A 27,856-nucleotide genomic window follows, 5' to 3' on the forward strand; every position below is an offset into this window, starting at 1 on the left:
GTTTCTTGCAGTAACCTGGATGCTGGTTGTGCTGGGTAAGCGAGTGTCACTTAAGGTGTTTGTAGAAGTTGAATCAGTTCTGGAACACGTACGGTTGCAACACAATTTAACACGTTACATTCTGTTGTTTGTGTCCTTTATAACTTCCTTAAAAACAGGAAGTTTCCTGTTTGGAATTATTTTCAATTTTGTTTGACTGCCAGGCAGGCAGACAGAGTAAAAACATTATCTCGCTTCTCTCTGCGCACGTGCGATCGGGACGAATTCAGGGCCAATGTACTGCTAAACTGCAGGTTTGTTTCCCAATCCATGTTCAAGATATAACATTAAATTTGAATTGAGTTGTTCCTCAATTGTAAACAGATGGGTGTCGACAGCCGGACGGACAGAAATGAATCGATTGCTTAACCCCGTTCGCATGCGTGGGGTAAACAGGGAGGGTGGAGGAGGGGAAGCCAGGAAAATGGGTGGCAGGTTTGATGATCTGAAAAGGGGTGGAAGCCCGAATAGGATGGGAGAGAGAGGGGCAGGTGGGAGCCTGAAACGGAATATATGCGGAACCAAACACGTACGCACGCATTTGGGGAAGAAGAGAGAGGGTGACTTCACATACTAGAGAGAAAACTTGCATGAATTATCATGATTATCACAGGAAGGAAGAGCAAGGAAAAGAAACTGTGTTCGAGGATTTCGTTCGAGAATCAGCTAGAAGGGCAATCTTCGACGTTGTGATGTCATCAATGTGCCTCCACCCATATTATTATACATGCTTGATTTAAATCCCTGAACCCAGATTTAAAATAAATAATTCTGGCTGCCAGACCATGCATCCGATCCGGTTGAAATTTAAAACATATATTCCCAACGAATACTAGATCATCACTGTGAAAGTTTCATGTCAATTTCTGAAGCGGTTGAAGAGAAAGTATTTTGTTTTTGAGGTTTACATTCAATCCAATATAGCTGCCAGACCATGTGACCTATTAATTATTCCCGTACAGCCTTGTATCCCCAAGGCATGGGAAACATGTGGATGAAGTTTCCCCTCGATCTGTCAAGCCGTTCTGGAGAAGATTTTTGAAAGGTTTATTCTTTAAAAAAAAAAAAAAATCAGTTGCCAAACCATGTGACCCATGATGTCATCGGTGGAGAACTTTTTCTTCCTCATGGATAGGCGATCATAGCTGTAAAGTTTAGTCTCGATCTGTTCAGCCGTTGCGGAGAAGATTTTTATGTAAAAAAAAAAAATGGCTGCCGAACCACTGACCGATAACATCATCAATTTTTTTTCTGCATACAATTTGGCCCGATGACCCTCAAATTTTCGCACTGATATTGGAAAGCGGTCGACGTATGCATTTATGACGTCATAATGAAGACACTTATGACATCATCAAAAAAAAATCACTTCAGGCAAAGTACTTCACACGTGCCAAGTTTCAATTTTTTCCATGAAGCGGTTTCAGACATGGAGGTCCAACGTTTTTCCTTTTTTACAACATGGCTGCCACACCACATGACCGATGACATCATAATTATCATTAAAACGTTCTACATGAATAGTCGCACCGACAGTGAAAATTTCGTGTCTATCGGATAAGCGGTTGCAGAGATTATAAGCACGGACGGACGGATGTACATACGGACGAATGTACAGATGGACATCTGGACAACCCGAAAGCAATGCCTCCGGCGACTTCATCAGCGTAAGCATAAAAATCTGAAGCTTTGCTCGTACAATCGGCCAGCTGTGCGGCGCGTCACTTCGCAATGCACTCGGCCAGCCGCCGATCCGACACGTGCAAAGTCGTTTGGATGAAGGAAAAAGGGTGACGTACAACTGATGTAAAAAAAAGAAGTTTATTGGAATAACAGCCATTTACACGAGCAATTATAATTACATCAAGTGAAAATGAAGTCAACGAAATAGCATTCTACATAAAAACAAATATAGCACAAGAAAACTAAAAATAAAAAATACTCATAATATTAATGTCATCATCGGTGTTATCATCATGTCAACGGATGTTTACCATCGAGCAAAGTGCTACCAACCAACACGCTTGTGATAAAAGCTCAACACGTGCACCAAAAGGTCGCTCGGTGTGCTAAGGTCACGCTGTTTCGCATCGAGAGCGTTCGGATTGTTAGTAACTGAGCAACACATTTGTTTCAAACGAGGTCATCCAAATATAATGTATGCTCGGTAGTGATTTTATAAGGTTCAGAAGAGGTGGGGGGGGGGGGGAGACGAGGCAAATGAGACAGCAGTTAGCGAAAGGGACGAGGTGTGCTGTGAGCACGGTGTAAGAGAGAGTTCAGGTTTGGGATGTGTTTTTTTTGCATACATAATAAATAGATGGCACACAAGGCAGCTCATTGGCTGCACAGCACTGAATGTCACTCATTGCCGTTGCAAGAGACTGAGGATGGGAACTTGGACATTTTAATCGAAACGTTGGTAACCTTCGATGAGTTCATAACCACGGGGGTATTTCCAACTGAGTGTCCCCTTTCACCCAAACTCAACCTGGCACAATTACCCACACCTTTCGTTCATACGAGGCTCCCCCAGCCTTCAACAACAACCCCAAACCTCCACATTCCTTTGCCTAACCGAGCTACTCCTGTCCGACGCTCATCTCCTTACTCAAGAATAAACACATGGCGCCAACACGAGACAGTCTTGCCTGCAATGTTCACCACATGACTCACGCTTTACATGTCCAGGTTCTGAGGGTGAAACGGAAGGATGGGGAGGAAACGTGAGTGGAGAATGTGAAGTGAAAACAGGGTGGGAAATGTCGGCATTTAACCGGGGCAGAAGTTCAAATACAATTTCAAAGCACGTCAGTTCGGGTTTCTTCTTCCTCGACCGTCAATCAGACATATTTGCTTCTCCTCACGCCGACGCGAGCACGTGGTTCACGCGAGCTTGTATTCGCTCATTTAAAAATGCAGGAAAATTCTCATTATACAAGGCTTTCGGTGGAGAATTTGTGAAACGTTTCCCACAATCCCTTGTGGAGCTCGGTTATTCCTGGTGGAACCGCAAAATCTGCGGAGCGCAATCTGCAATGGCCAATGTTGTCACTTTTGTTGTTGGCCTTTCCTCCGACAGTGTTGGTTTTTTTTGTTTGTCCACGGTCAGTGTGTCCAAGACGCAACACTCGGATTATTTTGCCGGAGCGTGCCGTGGGGTGAGGTGACTTTATCCCGCGAAGTGTGCGGCGTTCCCCGACACTTCGTCACTGAACCACAAACGCGAACGGACAGTACCACGGCACTCTACCTAAAAGGAGTACTTCACACGTGCCAAAAAAAAAAAATCCACATCGTTGAGGAACGCAAACCAAAATCGCCACTATCCCTCGCGTACCCGTTGCAGCGGGTCTGTTGCATACACACCATTTGAGTAAAAATGAACACAAGCACTCGTAAACATAAGGGTGATGAAACGGTCATTGCACATCAACGAGGAGGAGGCGGAAGATATGTCTGGCTGCTCAAAACACCCACCTGCCCAGGTAATAGGCTCACTCAGCGTGTGCAGAATTCACGTTGAGGATGTGAAATGACAGACCATAATGAGAGTATCACAAAGATGGATAACTATCAACTCAACGTAACCCCAGTGGAGTTGTCTTATCTGGGAGCTTAGTTCCCAATTCGACTGCAAGCTGTCGTGTTAGCGCTTCAAGGACGGGGCGTTGCATCGAGTCCACGGTCCTTCGGGAAGGAGGGATTAAGCCAGTTGCCTTGTCTGCCTGCTTCTGTTTATGGACATCGATGGGTGGTGCTCCAGTGCACCGGTCAAACTGCAAATTCCTGTCCTTACCACTGGGAAGAGCAATGGCAAACCACCTTGTATATTATCTGCCAAGTGACAGCTTTGTCAGCGTCATCGTTCCAGAAAGAATGTGGCCAAGAACGGCAACTGATGGATTACACGAGCCTCTGGCACGTGAGAAGAGCTTATACACGTATCGTACACACAAGACAAGGATATAGGATTGATGTACTTTTGCATGAAATACAAGGACATTAGGAGACAAAGTACAATTCAACATAACAATGGGTGGAGGGATACAAACCTGGGGTCTCAGCATCATCAGCTATGTGGGACCGCCACAATGCCAGAGGCCAATCTAGCTCTCACTTCGTAGAATGAACGCAACACATAAAGCTTCCTTCGGAATGCGAGGAAACATCACTCGAAACGCTCCTGATGTGCACACAGCACTCCGTGTTTGATTGCTATGATTTCAATTGAACATTCATGTGAAAACACCTTGAGACGCGGCGGGTTGACAACGCCGTGCTGTTTGCAAAATCAAGATCGCAATCGACCAATGTGGAGGCAAAACAGAGGGGAACACGCCATGCGGCAGAAATCAGGCACATCTGCAAATATCAAACCATTTAAATGGCTGTTCATTGTTGACTAGATGCCGATTGTTTGTAAAAATGAGCTCAATTGAAAATAATGTTTTTTTTTGATAATATTGTGCTGTATACATTATTTGAAAATGTCCAGTTTAATCCTCAGGGATTGTCAAAACTTGCCAGAATGGCCAACACAATAATGACGAGTCCCCCCAGTCCCCGTTTTCTGCTAATGCTTGTCCAAACTCACACTGAAAGTTCCGGGTTTGCGAACTTTGAAAGGATGGTGGAACGGTGCGCCGGACCCATCATCTTCCTCTTCCTCTTCTTCCTCATCAGAATTCACAGGCCGGTTAATTGGGACGTCATCATCCAGGCTATCTGCAATTTCCTGGCACTTCTGTTGTGGGATAAACATAAAGGAAAAAAGTGGGGGGGGGCGGGGGGGAGGTGAGGGTTTGTGGGAGGATAAAACGAAACAAGACAGAGCATTTAACAATGTAAAGGGCTCAGGTATACTATATAGATTACAGTAGATCTAACGAGAGCAGACACACTCACTCACAGAGACCAATTACAAGTCTCTCCCATCCCATCCCTCCAGGAATGCACGAAGCGAACCAAGTGGAACAAGCGCAAGATGGCCACGCTCACAGTGGCCAGCGTGACTGCGGTCCCATGCCCAAAATGGCAAAATAGGTCTCAAACTAATGCAATTAAAGCAAAACAAAAGGTATGTCATCACAAACTGAGAACGACTACATCTGATCATCATCAATCTCTTCACTCTACATCCTTCCATGAACAACTAAATGAATGAATCGTGGACTACATCCGGAAAGGCTTTCGGGGAGAAGCGATACGTATAACCCAGCACGGTAAAATGTTCCATTTGAAAGGCTGAGTTGAGAGTATCCTGGAAAACTTGGATAACCCACAAACATTTCATTTGTCACAAGACCATTTCCACCTTGAAAACATCCCAATGTGACGCCTACTCTGAGGAACTGTATTGGAATGGAAGTTGGGCTTTGTTTTTGGATTTCATATTTGCCAATCACATTGCAGGGAAGACTGAACCAGTTTTCAGATTCCTTCATGTGTAATGCAGAAGTGTCGTCCTCCGCAGATCTTGAGAAAATAACTGGTAATCTACCTGGAACGTAGCTTTGAATGCAACGAAGACCCATGTTCTCACTTAGCAACCTCAATAAGGATTTGTAGGCAAATCCACAAATTTATTTGAGCTCCTGGGTCTCACTATCAGCTGTAATCAGTCTTGAGCGGATCACATCACCATGTGGGCCTCCAAAACTGGCCACTGCCTCGGAATTCTCTGCAGGGCCGAGTCTCACTCGACACCCTTGGCCAAATGAGTGCAAGGCCCTCATCTGGAGTGTCATGGGACACGCGGCTGCCCCCTCCCCTCCCCCTCACCACAACCACATGGATTGGTGCTGCTGCATCTCATCATTCCACTCGAGCAGCCCTCGATGCCAATGAGTCTCAGGGTAAGTTTCTTGTTCAGCGCAGGCAGGTTGGTGGCCTTGCAGTTTGATATTTTTTTCCAGATCTATTCTCATATTGCTCCTTCTGCCCTCTCCCCCCTATCAGTGTGTCCAACCCCTTCCTCCCATAACATTGCACACATTCTACCAAAAACCTTTTCCTTGTTGCCATCCTGAAGTCAAACTTAAACATCCACCTCCGTTCCTTCATCCCCTATTCTCAATCCTGTACAAACGGCTTCTCCAGCCCATGTCTTAAGCTCTTCCTTTCCAGGATTTCAAGTTTTCTACCAACCACCTCCGGGTCAATCCTATTCCTACCTCTGAACTTTACTACAATCGCTGAGATCCTGTTCCCACCCATCACCCACAATTCCTCCTCTTGTGCTGTCATATCTCCTAATGTGCTCTTGTTTTTGCCTCGCCCCATTTTCTGTCTTTTACCCTTTGCCACATTATTTTGCTCTTCTGTGAACCCTGACAATTGCAGAAAAAATTAATTAGATTATACCACAGAATGAACAAAATTATGAACAAACCTCCGTATGCGTTACACGCAACAATGAACCACCAATTGTATTGCATGATGGAACAAGAGTGCATTTAAACGCAATGGGACTATAGATTGGAGTAGATCTGAGAATAAAGGATCGATCGTGTCGTAGATCTGCATGTGAACCCAATCAAACTCACTGAGCAGTGAGCAATGGAAGTAAGTGAGTAATAAAGCTTCTAAATCCAATGTAAAGGCCAAACAGCATTTCTATCATGAAGGAGTTGAAAATCTCAAATCTTCAAACCCAGCACAGTGGTATCACCAAATGCGGAATCAGTTCCAACCCCACCATTGAAACACCCCCCCCTCATGTTGACCTAGAGGATGACCAAGCAATAGCCAACTGCAATGAAGATGCTAAAAGAGTTTAACTTCGCCATGGAAGATTTGCTTACCATTTACAAAGGCTATGTTAGATCACTTTTAGAGTTTGCTGTTCCAGTTTGGAATGCTGGTCTCACAATCTGCCAAAGTAACGAATTGGAACAGGTTCAGAAAAGGGCTCTCCGAATCATTTGAGGACAACAACACAGTGGTTATGACCAGGCCCTTCAGTCTTGTGATATTCCAACCTTGAAACAACGCAGGTGTGAAATTTGTCTGAGATTCGCACACCGATTGCTACACATCTAAATAGTTTAGACATTGGCTTCCAGACCTCAGGCAGGAAAGGATACAATACTCTCTCAGAAATTCATCTCAACTTTCACAAATTACGTACAAAACCCAAACGTACAAAAACAGTGTCGTTCCGTACTTTGTTTAAATTCTTAATGAATAATGTACTTTCTTCTCCCCCCCCCTTTTATTCTATTAATTAACTTTATATATATATATATATATATATATATATATATATATATATATATATATATATATATATATATATATATACATATATACATATACATATATACATATACATATATATACAGTAGACGAGGCGTAAGTCGTCACCATCGGGACAGAGAAAAAAGTGACGACTTAGAAATGTGACGACTTACGCGTATGCGAACATTCATGACGACTGTGGGGTGAAGGATGAAGTCGCGCGTGGCCTGGACACATATGTGTGAGAGTCGGCTATTGTACCAAAAGGAAAACACAATCCTCGGGGCATAGGTGGGGGTGAGTTGGTGAGTTGGAAAGTGATCAAGCAAAGATGGAATTCATGAATCAGTTTATCAAAAGTAAAGATAATGAACAACTCTGTAAGACAACTCGTATACCATTGGTGATGGTATGGTGACAAATTACATGACACACAGTCATCGTGGTGATTATTACCACTCAATGCCTATGTGTAAGTGAGTGCGGTAATGTACAAAACAAGCCAATATAAAACCATGATCGGACTTCAACACTAAGCTCGATCGATCCTTTACTTCTTCGCGAAGTAATCCGTTATGTTTGACTGCCTCAAACTCTTGGGCATCTGGTGCATGAGAAAGGATTCAAACCGGTCATTGTATTCCATGATGTTGGCTGGGCAATCCTCCACCGAAAGACAATATCGGCCGAATATTTGGCCGAATCCGAATATTTGGCTGAGCCGACATTTGCCGAAACCAGATGATGAGCGCGTCATCGACATCTTCAAAGGACACACATTTCACGCATTTCACACTTCCCACCGGCCTCACAATCTTCTCCACTTGTCCAAATATCTTGCCCTTATTCTTCAAGATATCGTTCAATGTCTGCCGTTTGATGTCCAACTTCTCAGCTATGTCTGTTTTCTTCATCAGTGGATTTGCCTCACAAAACTGGATAATGTCGTATTTTTCTTGGTAGGTTTTAGTTGTAAGCTTACGCTTAGTCGCCATTGTCCTGCCTGCAGTGCGATCAACGTGTGTACGCAGTTATAAATAGCCTATCACTGGCGGTGTACACCAATGAGCGAGCATCACGATTCCATGAAATCGGGCTTCTCATGAGGCAGCAGTTCCGTGTGACGAGTTAGGAGTGGTAATTTACTTGAGTTTCCATTAAGTGGGAATGGACAACATCTGACGACTTAGAGATGACGACTTACAGAGGGATGACCCTTTATTCAAAGGGATTTAACATGAGATAAATTCGGGACTTTTTTGACGCTGCCGACTTACACCTAGTCTACTATATATATATATATATATATATATATATATATATATATATATATATATATATATATATATATATATATATATATATATATATATATATATATATATATATATATATATATATATATATATATATATATATATATATATATATATATATATACACACACACACACACACACCGGGCGTAGTGGCGTGCGCCTGTAATCCGGCTACTCGGAGGCTTGGGTTGGAGGATCGCTTGAGGACGGGGGCTCTGCACTGGGCAGGGTGTAGAGCAGCCTGGAATCATGGCGAAACCCAAATCCTGATCCCTGTGTCGTAAGAGGCGACCAGGGTTGCGTCAGGAAGGGCATCCGGCGTAAAACCTGTGCCAAATCAGTATGCGGATCATAACGGATGATCCGCTGTGGTGACCCCTAACGGGAGCAGCCGAAAGATGAACAACAACATATACACACACACACATATTCCGGGCGTAGTGGCATGTGCCTGTAATCCAGCTACTCGGAGGCTTGGGTTGGAGGATCGCTTGAGGACGGGAGCTCTGCGCTGGGCCGCGCGATGAGAGGGTGTAGGGCAGCCCGGAATCATGGCGAAACCCAATCCTTATCCCTGTGTCGTAAGAGGCGACCAGGGTTGCGTCAGGAAAGGCATCCGGCGTAAAACCTGTGCCAAATCAGTATGCGGATCATAACGGATGATCCGCTGTGGCGACCCCTAACGGGAGCAGCCGAAAGACGAACAACAACATATATATATATATATATATATATATATATATATATATATATATATATATATATATATATATATATATATATATATATATATATATATGTATTTTTAAATTTTTTTTTAATGAAATCCCTTTCTCATGATTTTCTAGTCATGGAACACCATTCTGATTCATTCTGCTGATTTTGATTTTAATTGATTTTAGATATCATGCAGCTGCTGTCCTCTTCTTACGTTTCATCGTAATTTCTCACGAGAACACCTGTCCCTACCTTTTGGTCTGAGGTCGCTCACATGTTTATTAACTCTCTAGTTCTTTGAACCTTATATAGCCTGGTTCCAAGGCTGAGTTTTCCTTTTCCCTTCTTAAATCCCATTTACCCTGGTTTCCCCCTTTCTCGTGTTTACCTTATCTCTGTTTCCACATAGTCATGTGCTATTTGCACCTATTGTCTAATCCTCCTCCTGGTTAAATTTACCCTCTTATGGCATACATCCTGTCCTCTGGTCACGGTGTTTTATCATGTAAATTGTGAGTATTTCTCGTCATGCAGTCATGGCCACAAATATTTACTCCCTTGCACTTTTTTCAAATAATGACCATTTCTTCCAGAAAATTTTTGAAATTAAAAAATATTTTGGTATCCACAGATGTATTTCTTTGGTTTGCAGTGGAACAAAACAAAAACAAGTTGAAAAAAATTACTAAATTTTACCTTATTCCACATAGAAATCCGAGAATGGCCCAGACAATATTATTAGCACCTTTCAGAAGTTGTGAGAAATAATTAGATTTCAAGCATGTGATTCTCCTTTACTTTGGAATTGACCTCACCTGTGGTGAGTTCCAGGTGCCTGCAATATAAAAATCACTCATTGAACCAGTTTGAATAGAGAAAAGGAGACATTGTGCTGTTTTGTGTCACTGCGATGAGCTTGGAGAAAAGAAAGAAAACCAGAGAATGGTCTGAGGAGGTTAGACACAAGATTGTATCCAAGCATGGACAATCTCAAGGCAACAAATCAATCTCCAGACCATGATGTTCCTGTGTCCACCGTACGCAATGTTATCAGGAAGTTTAAGGCCCATAGTACTGCAGCCAACCTCCATGGACGTGGCCGCAAGAGAAAACTTAGTCGAAGATTGCAGCGAAGGATTTTTCTAATGGTGGAGAAAGCACCTCGATCAACTGCCAAACAGATTCAAGCTGACCTTCAGACACAAGGTACGACAGTTTGAACTCGCACCATCCATCACCAACTCGATGAAAGGAGGTTCTATGGTAGGAGACCCAGGAGGATCCCACTGCTGAGAGAGAGACAGACAGAAGAAAGCCCGACTGGAGTTGGCCAAAACACACCTGAACAAGCCAAAATCCTTCTGGGAGACTGTCCTGTGGACAGATGAGACCAAATTAGAGCTTTTTGGTGAAGCACATCATCTCTATGTTTACAGAAAACAAAATAAAGCCTTCAAAGAAAAGAACACCTTCCCTACAGTCAAACATGGAGGAGGTCCAGTGATGTTTTGGGATTGCTGTGCTTCCTCTAGCACTGGGTGCCCTGAATGTGTGCACGGCATCATTAAATCAGGAGATTACCAAGGAGTTTTGGAGCGCAATGTTCAACCCAGTGTCAGGAAGCTGGGTCTCCATCGAAGGTCGTGGGTCTTGCAGCAGGACAATGACCGCAAACACACTTAAAAAAAAAACACCCAGGAATGGTTCAAGACAAAACGCAAGACTGTTCTGAAGTGGCCAGCAATGAGTCCATATCTAAATCCCATTGAACACCTGTGGGGAGATCTGAAAACAGCAGTTGGGAGAAGGCACCCTTCAAATCTAGGAGAACTGGAACAGTTTGTACAATAAGAGTGGAACAAACTGCCAGTAGAGAGATGTAGGAAGCTCATTCATGGATACAGGAAGTGCTTCACTGCAGGTATTTTGTCCAAAGTCTGTGCTACCAAATATTAAATCTCGGGTGTCAATTATTTTGTCAATTCCATTTCTTTTTATCTTCTGATTTAAAAGGATATATTCAGTTCTGAATCAAAAACAAAGGTTCTGTAATGTTAACAGTGAAATAAAGAATTGTGGAGACAAAATACTTTCATCAATTTCAACTTATTTTTGGAGAAAATTGTGACTTATTTGAAAAAAGTGCAAGGGTGCCAATATTTTTGGCCACGACTGTACTTATTCCTCAGAATGTGCAGGTGACAGGCCTTTCTTGTGCTGTTTCTTTGTTGTTTTATTTATATGTCACATGTATAATGGGGCTGGTTTACTCTTTGTGGCTTACAGTGATCAAGTCTGTTTGTGAATTCATTTGTCACATCTGTCCTTTGTTATAATGTGGAACAAAACACGTCGCAAAATAACGTCGTTTTTATCTGCACGTTAATTAGTACACAATTTAATTATATTACATTGTCCTATTTTGCAGCCATTTCCCTTTTTCCATGTTTCAATGTTTATCTTTAGTTGAATAAAACCATTACCACCACCACTGACAGACCAATTACAAGAACCTCTCTCCGTCCCCTTCGGGAGTCAATCACATTATACACGTGCAGCATCAACAGGGGGAAAATGTCTGCCCCCACAGATATTTCACTCATGTTGTTTTGACATTTAATGTCTTGTTTTCACAAGGATGTAAAGTGCAAAATTAGAAATTAAAAAAATTTGGGGGCAAATTTGACAATGACAATGACTGATGCAGTGAATGAGAAACAACATTGCGCAGGGGCCATGATGCAATTATGGGTTTAAAACAAAAAAAATACTATTTCTAACAGATGAACCTCATTTAGCGTCTAATTTAAAGAAAACCGGTGATCTAGCAGTTTGTTTGTCTCATTGAAATTGGTCATACCTGTGTCAATTCTTGGATCGTGTGCTGAGCATGTCCCTTGTTTGCTGCCACAACTGCAGCTCGAAGCTTCCCAAAGTCCGGTGCACCACCACCTCTGATTCTGCCCGTAGCACCAGGACCATCTGATGGGACGGCCAGGTCTGGGCCTGGCGCCGCTGTCTGCGATGATACTGCTATTGCCAGGGGAAGAGCGGACAATGGAATTGGCCCAGAAGGTAACGCACCTGGCAACTGAGCAGTGACCTGCTCCTGCTGTTGCTTGAGTAACAAAGGCAATAATGCAGCAGCAGGGCCGATCGAGTTCATCACGCCAACAGCCACCTTGGGATTCACAACAGCTGCATTGGCACGAGCTATCTCCAGCAGCTGGGCTTTCTCTGAGACAGGAGTAAAAACGAAGGAAATTGATGTTGAGGAAGGAGAGAGTATGTTGCCTGGAGCTGAAGAAATGGGGTAGCAATAAAAAGAAATAATCAAAATTAAAGGGGGAATCAGTAGCTGAATTATGAGGGAGAGGGAGATGGAGGGGAGAGGGAGGGAGAGGGAAAGGGAGAGGGAAAGGGAGAGGGAAAGGGAGAGGCAGAGAGAGAGGCAGAGAGAGAGAGGCAGAGAGAGAGAGGCAGAGAGAGGGGCAGAGAGAGACAGAGAGAGAGAGAGACAGAGACAGAGACAGAGACAGAGACAGAGACAGAGACAGAGACAGAGACAGAGAGAGAGACAGAGACAGAGACAGAGACAGAGACAGAGACAGAGACAGAGACAGAGACAGAGACAGAGACAGAGACAGAGACAGACAGAGACAGAGACAGAGACAGAGACAGAGACAGAGACAGAGACAGAGACAGAGACAGAGACAGAGACAGAGAGACAGAGACAGAGACAGAGAGACAGAGAGACAGAGAGACAGAGAGACAGAGAGACAGAGAGACAGAGAGACAGAGAGACAGAGAGACAGAGAGACAGAGAGACAGAGAGACAGAGAGACAGAGAGACAGAGAGACAGAGAGACAGAGAGACAGAGAGACAGAGAGACAGAGAGACAGAGAGACAGAGAGACAGAGAGACAGAGAGACAGAGAGACAGAGAGACAGAGAGACAGAGAGACAGAGAGACAGAGAGACAGAGAGAGAGAGAGAGACAGAGAGAGAGAGAGAGAGAGAGAGAGAGAGAGAGAGAGAGAGAGAGAGAGAGAGAGAGAGAGAGAGAGAGAGAGAGAGAGAGAGAGAGAGAAACACCAAAAAACAAAAAGGTCCTCACCTTCTTTGGTTATACGAAATGGCGATGTCGCTCCACCTCGTGCTGCTGGAGATGGAAGTGGTGACGCCAACCGGCCTCGAGGAAATGCTGGAGAGCTCCTACGTCCCCGTGGACCCCACCAATGCCTGGGTGCTCGTTCTCGGGATCGAGAGCGGGACCAAGCCGATTGTCGAGCACGATTAAAATTGCCTCCAATCTTATATTCCCTGGATCGAGACCGAGATCTTCCTTTGTCTCGGTCTCTGCCACGTGGCCGTGATACCGAGCGCACTCTTCCACGATCACGAGATGGAGATCGCACTTTCGAACCTCCACGGCGTGAAACTTTCTTGTCCCGAGATCGGGAATGGGATTTACGGGATCGCTTCCGTGACCGTGACCGTGAGGCATGCTTGCGAGATCGTGACCGTGAGGCACGCTTGCGGGACCGTGACCGTGAGGCATGCTTGCGAGACCGTGACCGTGTGGCACGCTTTCGGGATCGGGACCGCGAGGCACGCTTCCTGGATCGGGACCGTGAGACACGCTTCCGGGACCGGGACCGCGAGGTGCGCTTCCGAGACTGGGACCGCGAGGTGCGCTTCCTGTCTCTGCTGCAGTCAGTCTTTTCTTTCTTTTGATCCCGGTCTTGAGCATGATCGAGTGATCGAGACCGGCGCTTGGAGTCAGGATCTTTGGAACGTGATGAATGTTTTACCAATTCAGGACTTCTCTTTCTTTTCCTTGTGTCTTTCTCTTTTTCCTTCTTCTTTTCATCTTTGTCCTTCTTCTCCAGCTTTTCCCTCTCCTCCATTTTTTTCTTATCCAGTTTCTCTTTTTCCCTGTTCCTTTCTTTTTTTTCCAGCTTTTCTTTATCTCTTGGCGGCTTATCTTTTTCTCTTTCTTTTTTTTTCTCTTTTTGTCTTTCGAGCTTTCCTCTTTCATGCTCCTTTTCCAGTCGTTCTCGCTCCTCTTGCTGCTTTTTCAGTCGTTCTCGCTCCTCTTGTTTCTTTGCCAGCCACTCCCGCTCCTTTTCCTGGAGCTCCCACTCCTTTTCCTGTAGCTCCCACTGCTCTTCCTGCAGCTCTCGTTCCTCTTCCAGTCGCTGCCGCTCTTCTCTCTTCCTCTTTAACTTCTTATCTTCCACTTCCTCCAGCCTCGCTCTTTCAGCCCTCTCCCCCTCAAACCTCTCTCTTTCAGCCCTCTCCCCCTCAATCCTCTCTGTTTCAGCCCTCTCCCCCTCAATCCTCTCTCTTTCAGCCCTCTCCCCCTCAATCCTCTCTCTTTCAGCCCTCTCCCCCTCAATCCTCTTTCTTTCAGCCCTCTCCCCCTCAATCCTCTCTCTTTCAGCCCTCTCCTCCTCAATCCTCTCTCTTTCAGCCCTCTCCCCTCAAACCTCTCTCTTTCAGCCCTCTCCCCCTCAATCCTCTCTCTTTCAGCCCTCTCCCCGTCAATCCTCTCCCTTTCAGCCCTCTCCCCCTCAATCCTCTCTCTTTCGGCCCTCTCCCCCTCAATCCTCTCTCTTTCAGCCCTTTCCCCCTCAATCCTCTCTCTTTCAGCCCTCTCCCCCTCAAACCTATCTCTTTCACCCATCCCCCCTCAATCCTCTCTCTTGCAGCCATCTCCATCTCAATCCTCTCTCTTTCAGCGATCTCCCCCTCAATCCTCTCTCTTTCTGCCCTCTTAATACTCTCTCTTTCTTCCCTCTCATCAATACTCTCTCTTTCTACCCTATCATCAATACTCTCTCTTTCTACCCTATCATCAATACTCTCTCTTTCTTCCCTCTCTTCCATAGTCCTCTTTATTTCTGCCTCATCATCCTCAATCCTTTCTCTTTCTGCCCTCTCCCACTCAATCCTCTCTCCTTCAACCTTCTGCCACTCAATCCTCTCTCCTTCAGCCCTCTCCCACTCAATCCTCTCTCCTTCAGCCCCCTCCCACTCAATCCTCTCTCTTGCTGCCCTCTCCCTCTCAATCTTCTCTCTTTCTGCCCTCTCCCACTCAATCCTCTCTCTTTCTGCCCTCTCCCACTCGCTCCTCTCTCTTTCATCACTTTCCGTCTCCATCCTCTGTTTTCCCTCCTTCTCCCTTCTGCTACTCTCAATATCCTCCCCCTCCCTATCCATTCTTTCAATTTGCTTTTCCTCCCCCTCCCTCTCCATCCTCTCCTTTTCCTCTACCTCCCTCTCCATCCTCCACTTTTCCTCTACCTCCCTCTCCATCCTCTCCTTTTCCTCCCCCTCCCTCTCAATCCTCACCGTTTCCTCCCTCTCATTCCTCGGTCTGTCCCCCCACTCAACCCTCGCTCTTTCCTCCCTCTCGATTCTCGCCCTTTCCTCCCTCTCGATCCTCGCCCTTTCCTCCTTCTCAATCCTCGCACTTTCCTCCTTCTCAATCCTCGCACTTTCCTCCCTCTCAATCCTCGGTCTGTCCCCCCACTCAACCCTCGCTCTTTCCTCCCTCTCGATTCTCGCCCTTTCCTCCCTCTCAATTCTCGCCCTTTCCTCCTTCTCAATCCTCGCACTTTCCTCCTTCTCAATTCTCGCCCTTTCCTCCTTCTCAATTCTCGCCCTTTCCTCCCTCTCAATCCTCGCCCTTTCCTCCCTCTCAATCCTCGCTCTTTCCTCCCTCTCAATCCTCGCTCTTTCCTCCCTCTCAATCCTCGCTCTTTCCCCCCTCTCAATCCTCTCCCGTTCCTCCCTCTCAATCCTCTCCCGTTCCTCCCTCTCAATCCTCTCCCGTTCCTCCCTCTCAATCCTCTCCCGTTCCTCCCTCTCAATCCTCTCCCGTTCCTCCCTCTCAATCCTCTCCCGTTCCTCCCTCTCAATCCTCTCCCGTTCCTCCCTCTCAATCCTCTCCCGTTCCTCCCTCTCAATCCTCTCCCGTTCCTCCCTCTCAATCCTCTCCCGTTCCTGCCTCTCAATCCTCTCCCGTTCCTCCCTCTCAATCCTCTCCCGTTCCTCCCTCTCAATCCTCTCCCGTTCCTCCCTCTCAATCCTCTCCCGTTCCTCCCTCTCAATCCTCTCCCGTTCCTCCCTCTCAATCCTCTCTCTTCCCTCCCTCTCAATCCTCTGCCTTTCCTCCTTCTCAATCCTCTCCCTTTCCTCCTTCTCAATCCTCTCCCTTTCCTCCATCTCAATCCTCTCCCTTTCCACCCTCTCAATTCTCTCCCATTCCTCCCTCTCAATCCTCTCCCTTTCTTCCCTCTCAATCCTCTCCCTTTCCTCCCTCTCAATCCTCTCCCTTTCCTCCTTCTCAATCCTCTCCCTTTCCTCCCTCTCAATCCTCTCCCTTTCCTCCCTCTCCCTTTCCTCCCTCTCAATCCTCTCCCTTTCCTCCCTCTCAATCCTCTCCCGTTCCTCCCTCTCAATCCTCTCCTTTTCCTCCCTCTCAATCCTCTCCCTTTCCTCCCTCTCAATCCTCTCCCTTTCCTCCCTCTCAATCCTCTCCCTTTCCTCCCTCTCAATCCTCTCCCTTTCCTCCCTCTCAATCCTCTCCCTTTCCTCCCTCTCAATCCTCTCCCTTTCCTCCCTCTCAATCCTCTCCCTTTCCTCCCTCTCAATCCTCTTCTTTTCCTCCCTCTCAATCCTCTCAATCCTCTCCCTTTCCTCCCTCTCAATCCTCTCCCTTTCCTCCCTCTCAATCCTCTCCCATTCAATCCTCTCCCTTTCCTCCCTCTCCATCCTCTCCCTCCCCTCCCTCTCCATCCTCTCCCTCGCCTCCCTCTCCATCCTCTCCCTCGCCTCCCTCTCCATCCTCTCCCTCGCCTCCCTCTCAATAATCTCTCTCGCCTCCCTCTCAATAATCTCTCTTGCCTCCCTCTCAATAATCTCTCTCGCCTTCCTCTCAATACTCTCTCTCGCCTCCCTCTCAATAATCTCTCTTGCCTCCCTCTCCATTTCATCCCTCTTCCTCCTCTCCATTTCTTCCCTCTCTCTTTCCTCCCTCTCCCTTTCTTTTCGCTCCCTCTCCAGTCTCTCGCTTTCTTCTCTCTCCCTCTCCAGTCTCTCACTTTCTTCTCTCCCAGTCTCCAGCTTCTCCCTTTTCTCTAATGCACCCTCTAGGTTCTTTCTGTTCTCTTGCTCACTCTCCATATTTTCTGTTTCCTCAGACTTTAGCATTTCTTTGTTTTTCTTCCCCATTTCTTCTCTCCTTTCCTCCTGATTCTCCAGCTTTTCCCCTGCATTTTCCATCTTCTCTTTTTTGATTTGCTTCTTATTTGCTTTTTCTTCCATGTGCTGTGACTTCTTACTGTGAAAGCTTTCAGATGCTGCAATTCCTCTTCCTGAAGAATCACTACTGCTCTCCCATTGGTGACCAGATCGTGACTTAGACTTGCCTTGACCAAGATGAGACTGGGACTCTCGGCAACGAGACTTGGACCTCGCCTTTTTCGACCGAGAGGAAGTTTTGGATACCAAGTTGTGAGGAGACCTAGAATACTTCTCGCGATTTTTGGATCCGGCCTTTTTTGACCGTGAGTCACTTTGTCGAGACGAAGATGCAACTCTGCGTTTTCTGGACCCACTATGGCGCGATCGAGAGTAGGATCTGCGTGACTTTGAACCACTGCAAGACCTAGATTTACTACGCCGATACGAAGATCGAGTTCTGCGACATCCCGAATCACCTTTTTGGGACTTATAGTCCCGAGGCAGTGGTGATTTGTTACGTGACCTAGATCTGCTATGGCGGGCCCGAGACTCAAGCCTGCGAGAACGTGAACGACTCCTGCGACTCAGAGAGCGACGACGAGATCTGGATAAAGCTCTCCGAGATCGCGATTCACTACGACGAGATCGAACGTTTACTTTTCTAAAAGGTGATTCATTGCGGGACCTGGAATCAGCATGAGTATAGGAATCTCGACGAGATTGAGAGGTACCTCCACGAGAACGAGAATCAGCCCAACGGGGAGACGCATCTCTGCGACGAGATCGCGAATCTGTGTGGTACGGACGGCGATCACTGAGAGACCTTGAAGTTCCGAGACGTGTTCTTGAGTCTGCCCTTCGAGATTGAGAACCAGCACGACCTAACCTTGAGTCAAGCCGATCTCTACACCTGGAACGCGAGTCTCTACGCCTACAACGAGAGTCTCTGTACCACGAATGAGATCTTGACCTGGACCTGGAGTGGTCACGAGTTCGTGAGCGAGAACGGGAGAGGCGACCACGCTTCCGGGTATTACAAAGTGATGGGGATCTTCTTTTTCTCTCGAATTCTGGAGATTCAGAACGTGATCTGTTTCTGGTAGGAGATCGAGACCAGGACCCTTGTTCTCTCTTAGCAGTCCGGTATTTCCTTTTACGTTTTGGAGACCGAGACCTTGATTTTTTTTTCCATTTTGGTGAGCGCGAATTGCTTTTTGCAGGACTTAAGGAGCGTGAATTGCTATGATCATGACCCCTAGATGTAGCACCAGGGGATTGGGAATTGCTCAAGCTACGACCTCTGTTTAAATATGTTTTTGCAACCTTAGACACCGCCTTGGGAGACTTTGACTTGCTACGAGGTTTTGACTGAATTTTTTTACAGGTGTCCTCATGCTTTGGGGACAGGGATAAGCTTCTGGACTTGCTTGAGTGATGAGCAATTACACTGGTAATTTTGCAGGGCGACTTGGGCTTATTCAAATTTGACTTAATTGGATTTGGTGATCGAGATTTACTTCTGGCCGAATTGTCTGTTTCGGAATCGGATGAGGCGGAGAAGCTTCTCCCACAAACTAAAGATTTGGTCTTTTGTTCATCCTTCAAAGTTTTTACAACATTTATCTTGCATACTGTGGATAGGGACCTAGGACAGTCCAAGGAGCCTACAGCTATACCTATGCTAAAAGCATCAAAGTCACCTTTATATTTAGGAGAACTTTGTACCATTTCCATCTTCTGGTCTTGTACCCCAGCACTCTGTGCCTCCAAACATCCAAATACAGCCTCCGGGTTGACCTCGAGTCCACTGTTCTTGGCTTGATCCACAAATCCTGCATCCATGCCAGGTTGTTGAACGAGTTTCACATCGACCTCCTCCACAAACATTTCAACAGCTATTTTCGACATTTTTTCAGCTTGTATCACTTTATCCCCACATTCTTCTCTTACTCTCAGTTCCGTTACCTCCGTTCCCACAATACCCTGATCGTTATGCCCAATGAACTCGGCTTCAATGCCACCAGTTATTCTTTCAGCTGACAGCTGCTGTTGACCATCCCCCTTAGATTTAAAATCATCTTCTAGAGTTCTCCATATCTTATCCACTTCTATTGTCCCACCTTTCTCAGCTCTAATCCTATATTTCCCCTTTAACCCTCCACCCTCACCATCTGTAGACATCACAATGTCCTCCACTTCTTCACTTTCTTTCAGATCACCTCCTTGACCCTGCACACCACTTTCACACCCCAGACACTGCTCCTCTGTGCTCGACGCCTCGCTCGTACCTCCCGTCTGCTCCATGTGCACGTCAATCACATCCGCCGGTTCTCCGCCACCTCCTTGATGCTCTCCAGCTCTCTCCACCGACACCACCATCATCACATCCGCCGCTGCTGCTGCTGCTCCCTCTGGGGCCGGGCAGGCGGAGATTGGGTTCGAAACGGCCGAACTTTGCAGAGACCCAACGGTCTCAGGTCCAATTGACCTATCACTGCATAACAGGGAACCCTCAGACATCGCCATCTCGAACGCAGATACAGCCTGCTCGTTTCCTGTTGTAGGGTCACTCCCCTCATCAATCACTCCCTCCGCCCCCGCCACCGCCTCTGCCACCACCACCGCCTCCAGCTCCGTCTCTGCAACTGCCACCGCCTCCACCTCCACTGCCATGTCAATATCAGCTCCCCATTTTTGTTGACTCCTGAGCCTGCGTCGCACTCCACAGGAACGATGTCTCTGGCTCCAGCTCACCTTCCCCTCGCTGAGTAACGCAGACGAGCTTCCAGCTTCCTTCTCAGCATTCGGTCCTTTGCCTGTCCCTGCATCGCCTCGGCACGCTGCTGCCAGCCCAGGGCCTGAAAGAAAATGTGACATCAACTCCACGCCACAAAAGCTCGCAAGTTCCCACACTCAACAAATAATACTTTAGCAAGAATATTATTTTCAGTTATCTTTAAAACAAAAGAAAAGGAATCCTCTGAAAAAAACGTTTGAAATCAGCACCCAAATCAGACACATGCATGCTTGAATGGGGCCAAACTAGAAAGGTCTCAATATCCAAGACTTCTCAAATTGATATAAGAATCCAATTTTCTTTCCAAAGTCTTATAATCTCGTTAACATCCAGAATTTTCCATCAAGTGTCGTCACCAAAATAATAAGCAATCTGTTTGAAGAACAGCTAATGACACTCAACGTAAAGAATGATGGCAAGAGCTCTGCTTGCCATAACAACTCACCATATCGGATTACCAGGCAGAAAGTCTTTTTATTGAACTTTATGAAGACCCAGACACACAAAACAAATTCCAGTCCCCCCACACCCCGTTTCAGGAAATGATTCCATCCCAAAGTTACCAACAGATGATGTTACTGACTCTGGACCGTTCTCCAGACTTCCTCAGCAGCCCTGGTTTCCTGCATCCACCACACACCACTCCCAGAACCCTGCCCTTTGTCCACAGCTTAGGACTCCACCAACTAAGTCCACTTAGTTCCTAAGTATGACCTGATGTTCCACATGGGCACATCACTATACAATGGCATTCACGTACTATTCGCAGAGAATTACTGAACTCATTCCATAACGGAGCAACCTTCGTCTTACTTTGCAATTTATTTGAAGCAAAGGCACACAGCAAATTTAGTATTTTACTTTCCAAAACCGATGAAAAGCACAAATAAAATAACATCTGACCATCGATTCATCCGCTAGAACGCAGACAATACCAGATCAGTTAGCAGCACTGCAGGACCTACAAAACACAGGCACACAAGATTGCTAAAATGCTGTTTCTCCTCCTCTTCTTTTGCTCTTTCTCACAAAAGAAAAAAATATAGGACATAAGAATAAATAAATAAAGTTACAATTCTAAAGCTGCAATCAAAACCCGATCCACAAGGCTTTCACATGACACCCAGAGAAACCCCTTCCACCCACCCCAGGTAGCTGGACACTCACCTTGCTGTGGAGAAGATTGATTGCTCCTGCGTGTTGAAACATTGTCCATTTCACCCACACCACCTTCTTGTCCATTCAGCTCCCTGCAGACGGGTGGGGAAAGCGGGAGAGGGGGAGATTAAAGATATATATCGTTATGCTTATTTCCCATATGCCAGATTCATGTTTAATTCAGACTGTATTTCAATTTACAAACAGTAATGGAAAAGAACGACATAATTAGCTTTTGATTTGAAGAGGTACAAGACACAAAGCATAAACACAATTAATAACAACTAGAAGTGTACTCGGTAGAGCGCAAAGCTCCACCACATAATGCCTGAGCCCCATGAGAACATATCGGGCCCAATACATTTTTGAAATATCATGCTCCACACTCCACAGTACGATATCGTTTTTGGCCCAATCTCTCAATGGTGAAGAATCACTGGAAAATTAAATAACTCTCGCATCCAGATCCGGATTCGGATCTTCGCCAAAATCAAATTAATTCATCCCATTCATATACCCAATGTGTCCACCAAGTTTCGTCGGAATCCATACACAATTTTTGGAAATATTGTGATATATATATATATATATATCAGTTTAGCCCAATCTCTCAAAAGGTGAAAAATCACTTTATAATTGTCAGATCCGGATCTTCACCAAAATTGAATCAATTCTTCCGCATCACAAACCCAACGTATGTACCAAGTTTCGTCCGAATCAGTCGACAACTTTTTGAGATATCGTGCTACATATTATTCTTGGCCCAATGACTCAATGGTGAAGAATCACTGAAAAATTTATAGCAGTCGGATCCAGATTTTCACCAAAATCTAATCAGTTCGTCCTTGTCACACACCAAACCTGTCCACAAAATTTCATCCGGATCCGTCCACAACTTTTTCAGATACCTGCGTGGCACAAGTGACCATTGCCACGCATCACGACAGCGCCATGATGCTCATTGCCGGCTATCGCGACAACGCCACGACGAGCATTTCTGCGCATTGCGACCGTGCCATGGATCGCATTTCCGCGCATCGCAACCGTGCCATGGGGCGCATTTCCGTGCATCGCGACAATGCCGCGGCGCGCCGTTCCGTGCAACGCGAGCACGCTGTAGTGGGCATTTCCGCGCATTGCGACCGCACCGTGGCGCACATTTCCACGCATCGCGACCGCACCGTGGTGCGCATTTCCACGCATCACGACTGCGCCGTGGCGCGCATTCCCGCGCATCGCAACCGCGCCTTGGAGCACAATTCCGCGCATCGCGACTGTGCATGGCGTGCATTTCCGCGCATCGCAACCGCGCCGTGGCGCGCAATTCCACGCATCGTGACCGTGGCATGCATTTCCGCGCATCGCGACCGTGGCATGCATTTCCGCGCATCGCGAGCACACTGTGGTGGGCATTTCCGCGCATCATAACCTTGCCGTGGTGCGCATTTCCGCGCATCGCGACTGTGCCGTGGCATGCATTTCCACGCATCGCAACCACGCATTTGCGCACCGCAGCGCGCATTTCCGAGCATTGCGACCGCACCATGGCACGCATTGTGACCGCGCCGTGGTGCACATTTCCGTGCATCGTGACCGTGCCATGGCGCACATCACGACCAAGCCGTGGCGTGCATTTCCGCGCATCGCGCCGTGTCACGCATTTCCGCATATCGCGACCGCGCCGTGGCGCGCAATTTCGCCCATCGCGACTGCACCGTGGCGCGCAATGTGACCGCGCTGTGGCGCGCATTTCCACGCATCGTGAGCACACTGTGGTGGGAATATCCGCGCATCATGACCGCACTGTGGCGCGCATTTCCACGCATCGCGACCGCACTGTGGCGCACCTTTACGCGCATCGCAACCGCGCTGTGGCGCACATCGTGCCGTGGAGCACATTTCTGCGCATAGCGACCGCGCTGTGGTGCACAGAGCGACCGCGCCGTGGCGCGCATTGCGGCCGTGGCGTGCATTGCTGCGCATCGCAACCGAGCAGTGGCGGTCGGGATGCACGGCACGGTCGCTATGCGCGCCACGGCGCGGTAGCTATGCGCAGCAATGCGCCCCACAGCGCAGTCACGATGGGCGGCAATGTGCGTCACAGCGTGCTCGCGATGCGTGGAAATGTGCGTCACGGCATGCTCGCGATGTGCGGAAATGTGCGCCACGTCATGCTCGCGATGTACGGAATTGCGCGCCACGACGTGCTCGCTATGTGCAGAATTGCGCACCACGGCACGGTCGCGGAAATGTGAGCCGCAGCACGGAAATGTCCACCACAGTGTGCCCGCGATGTGTGGAATTGCACACCACGGCGCGGTCGCGATGCGTGGAAATGCGCGCCACGGCGCGGTCGCGATGCGTGGAAATGCGCGCCACGGCGCGGTCGCGATGCGTGGAAATGCGCGCCACGGCGAGGTCGCGATGCGTGGAATGTGCAGTGCAGTGCAGTGTGCAGTGTGCAGTGTGCAGTGCATTTACGCTGACACAAGTACAGTGCAAAATTAAAATTCATCTCCACAGCTGACTTATCATATCCCCTCCAACCACCACTAGTGACACGATAGTTGTTGTTTTTTTTAAATGCCCCAGATCCTCCCAGCTGCACCTCAGGTATGAACACCAAATTTCACGTTATTACATCCAGGGTTTGGGACTGCATACAGTGAAAACCAAAAAAAAACAAAATGAAACTTTTTATTGTTGCTGTCGTTGAATGACCTCAAGAATGGGGATGCTGATCTTTTTTGAAGGGGGGGGTGGAACTTGTTTGTCGTTTCCATCAGTTTGGATTAATTTGATGCAACTTTTCCTTCATTTTGTGTCTGAGGAGCATTTCCGTGTTTCAGGGTGAGACAGACATACAGCATGAGCCCATCGTTATACATGTATATATGGATGATCATTGTCAAGTGGAGTTGAGACATCCCTTCACGTCAATGCGAGTCAGACACTCATCATTATTATTATTATTATTATTATTATTATTGTAATTGAATACATTAAGAGATTTGTTTTTCCCGATTATATGTGTTAATACCAGATCCATCAAAGTTCATGGAAATCCCAGAAAGTGTTTTTGGTTTTACATCATACACACTCATTTGATCACATCGACATCGAATGCAATACATTCCCTACTGAACTCAATAATACCTTTGTACCTCATTAACCTCCACCATCGAAGATGGATGGAGGTTACTGTTTTCACCCCTGTTTGCTTGTTTGTTTGTTTGTGAACAGTATTACGGAAAAACTCCTCGATGGATTTCGACGAAACTTGGTGGGGGGGTTAGGTCTGGTCCAAGGATCATGCCACTAGATTTTGGACTTGGTCCAAAATCCAATATGGCCGCTATAGCGGCCAATTTGAAAAAAATATTTGAATTTTTTCTTTTTTTTGCATTTCTACATGTTTTAAGTGGAGCCTGGTGTTGGCGCAGTGGTTAGGGCAATGGCTTGGGATCCAAAAGGTCCTGAGTTCAAGCCCCATTGGGCCACTGAATTAATACACCAGGGGGTTGACTCAGCCTGTCATCCTTCCGAGGTCGGCGAAATGAGTACCAGTGTACTGGGCCGGTGTATACCCCGGTTAAATAGGTGTACCATATCCCTGTGTCGTAAGAGGCAACTAGGGTTGCGTCAGGAACGGCATCCGGCGTAAAACATATGCCAAATCACTATGCGGATCATACGGATGATCCGCTGTGGCGACCCCTAACGGGAGCAGCCGAAAGAAGAAGAAGACATGTTTTAAGTGATTTCCAACCCCCCCCCCCCCAAAAAAAAAAAATTGTGAGAGAAAAAAAAAAATTTGCAAATTTTTTTCAACAAAATTTCGATTTTTTTTGCATTTCTTCATGTTATAAGTAATTTCCAACAAAAAAAAACATGCCAAAATTATAATTGCGGCTGATTTTTGAACTTCAGGTGGATATACCCACGTAAAATCAATTTCTGTCTCAAGGAATCGAGTTTCCTTCACAAACTTTGTTGCGAAGGTTATGTTTTGATCGCTGTGTATTTATTTATTTATTTGTTTGTTATTTGCATAACTCCAAAAGTATTGAACTGAATAGCAGCAAATTTGGTGGGATGATTGGTTATTATCCGAGGACCATTTGATTAGATTTTGGGAGCGATCGGGTCAAAGGTCAAGGTCAAACTCATGAAAAGGTCAAAATCGTCTTTTTACCATAGCGCAGTCAATTTGTATCCAATTTGCATGCAACTAATGCCAAAATGTTCAGAATTCAATGCCCCCATCTTGTGATATGTGACATGACACAATGACGTAATAACCCTTATTAGCGGTTGGTCAGGGGGGGTCACGACATTGCAAAATGTGCGGTTTTAGTCATAACATGGTCAATTCTTATCTGATTTGCATGAAACCAACACCAAAATGTTGACTGTTCTGTTCCCCAAACTCTAATACCAATTACAAAATTAAGAGTACAAAGGTCAAGGTCGAGGTCATGAAAAGGTTAAAATCGTCATTTTGCCATAGTGTGGTCGATTTTTATCCAATTTGCATGCAACCAATGCCAAAATGTTGTGAATTCAATGCCCAATCTTGTGATATACGATATGACACAATGACGTCATTACCTTTGTTTGCGGTTTGGGTCAAAGGTCAGGGGGGGGTCAACGACCTTTATTATCATAATTCTTCTACAATTTGAATGCAAGTCGATTCAAAATATTTAGAATTCAATTCCTTATCCTGTGATGTGTAATATTTGATTTCTTATAATGTGACCAGTTGTCATCAGATTGACTTGACACCGACACCCAAAAAGGTCAGGGAGTTCATCCAGAAATTGTACAATGTACGTGAATCAGTGTCAAACAGCAGGAAATTTAATGTTTTTAAGCCATCATAACACATATGAGATGGCAGATGTGGTATGGGATTAAATACCCTCACAATCAACGGTTTCTGGGGGATGGGGGGGGCGGAAAAATGTAGCGTTGGCGAAGGTATGCGCTCTACTGAGTGCCCGTTCTAGTTATGACGAATGAATTGAGTATGTAAAAGTAAAAGGGAAAGTTGCAAACTATAACTCTGTGAGCAGTGTTGACGTCAAATTGAATGAATAGGATATCAGGTTCACTTGAGTGACCTCGCAGTATTGGCGGCGGAGGTTTTACACTCAACCGAGTGCTCCCCCTCTAGTTTCGTCTGCAAAGATATCGTTAAAAGACTTCTTTCGCTCATCACTCATTCACTCACTCCCCTAAACTGCTTTTCATCCTTTTATTCATTGCATCACCTTCTCCACAACCCCCCCCCCAAACCACAACCCCCACCCCTCCTTTTACCTCTTTTTTTTTTACCTCCGAGTAAAGTTTTGGTATTAAATTCCGCAAAACATGTAAATACCAATAAGTAGGTGTTCAGGTTCGGGTTACATTGATCGTTTAGATTTGTTTTTAACCCTCAACACTGTTTACCTTCCGTGCACGCATCACGATATGTCGCCGAGTCGAGCAAGGTGAAGGCTTTTCGTGCGTTGCTAGGCAACACCTCACCGATAAACACCAAATTCACACATGCACACACACACACTCATGAAAGGACAAATATAACCGTCTTAGCGAACATGATCGACTTCGTGCAAAGATGAAAGAAACGGCCCCGGGTCTGGCATGCCGCGGCCTAGTCACCCTCGTCACAGCCTCTAAACAGCGGGCATCGAAGCCTCAAGACACGGATCGAGCATATGGCGGACACGTCCCTTCCCCAAACACGAAATATACGGAGTGCCAATCGCGGGCGCGTCGCCTCACCCCTCAGCTTTAGAACTCCGCGTCCTCATGGTGCATGAAGGCGCGAAATGGCGCTGAAAAAAATGTAATGGCGTCCTGAAAGAAATCCGCTTGTAATGGAGACCAAAGGCGAGTTGTTGTGTGAAGCCGAAACGTGTCTCTAGTTGATTATAACATACCCCGTGCGAGGTATTCCCCAGTTTACAATGTTAATCATCTTCAGTTGGAGAACACGTTAACGAAACGATAAAAAAATATCACGACATCGATGCACGACGTTCGGCGATACACCGCTTATTGTTAGCCACGACGTCACGACGTCACGACGCAGCATAACAAGAAACTAACGCATGAGGAGGGGAGAAAAACGAGGAAGAAGACAAGACGGAGGAGGGGTGGAGGGAGGGGGAGAGAGGAGGTGGAGGGGAGAGAGGAGGTGGAGGAGGGAGAGAGGAGGGGGAGAGAGGAGGAGGTGGAGGGGGAGAGAGGAGGAGGTGGAGGGGGAGAGAGGAGGAGGTGGAGGGGAGAGAGGAGGAGGTGGAGGGGGAGAGAGGAGGTGG

General features: G+C 46.5%; 1 protein-coding gene across 1 annotated transcript; it reads right to left on the reverse strand.

Moving 5' to 3' along the window:
• Positions 1-1,435: 1,435 nt before the first annotated feature.
• LOC147016372 (uncharacterized) lies at positions 1,436-27,612 on the reverse strand. Its single transcript, XM_085847846.1, is given in 9 exon segments — positions 1,436-1,840; positions 4,637-4,786; positions 12,177-12,553; positions 13,434-14,315; positions 14,318-14,361; positions 14,393-14,530; positions 15,297-20,427; positions 21,534-21,616; positions 27,318-27,612. Coding segments are annotated over 9 exon segments (7,212 nt in total). The 5' UTR covers positions 27,347-27,612; the 3' UTR covers positions 1,436-1,462.
• Between the last annotated feature and the right edge of the window lie 244 nt (positions 27,613-27,856).

The sequence above is a fragment of the Eptatretus burgeri genome, chromosome 11, assembly GCF_056783735.1.
Source record: "Eptatretus burgeri isolate ZD-2024b chromosome 11, Ebu_testis_v1, whole genome shotgun sequence".
NCBI lineage: Eukaryota > Metazoa > Chordata > Myxini > Myxiniformes > Myxinidae > Eptatretus > Eptatretus burgeri.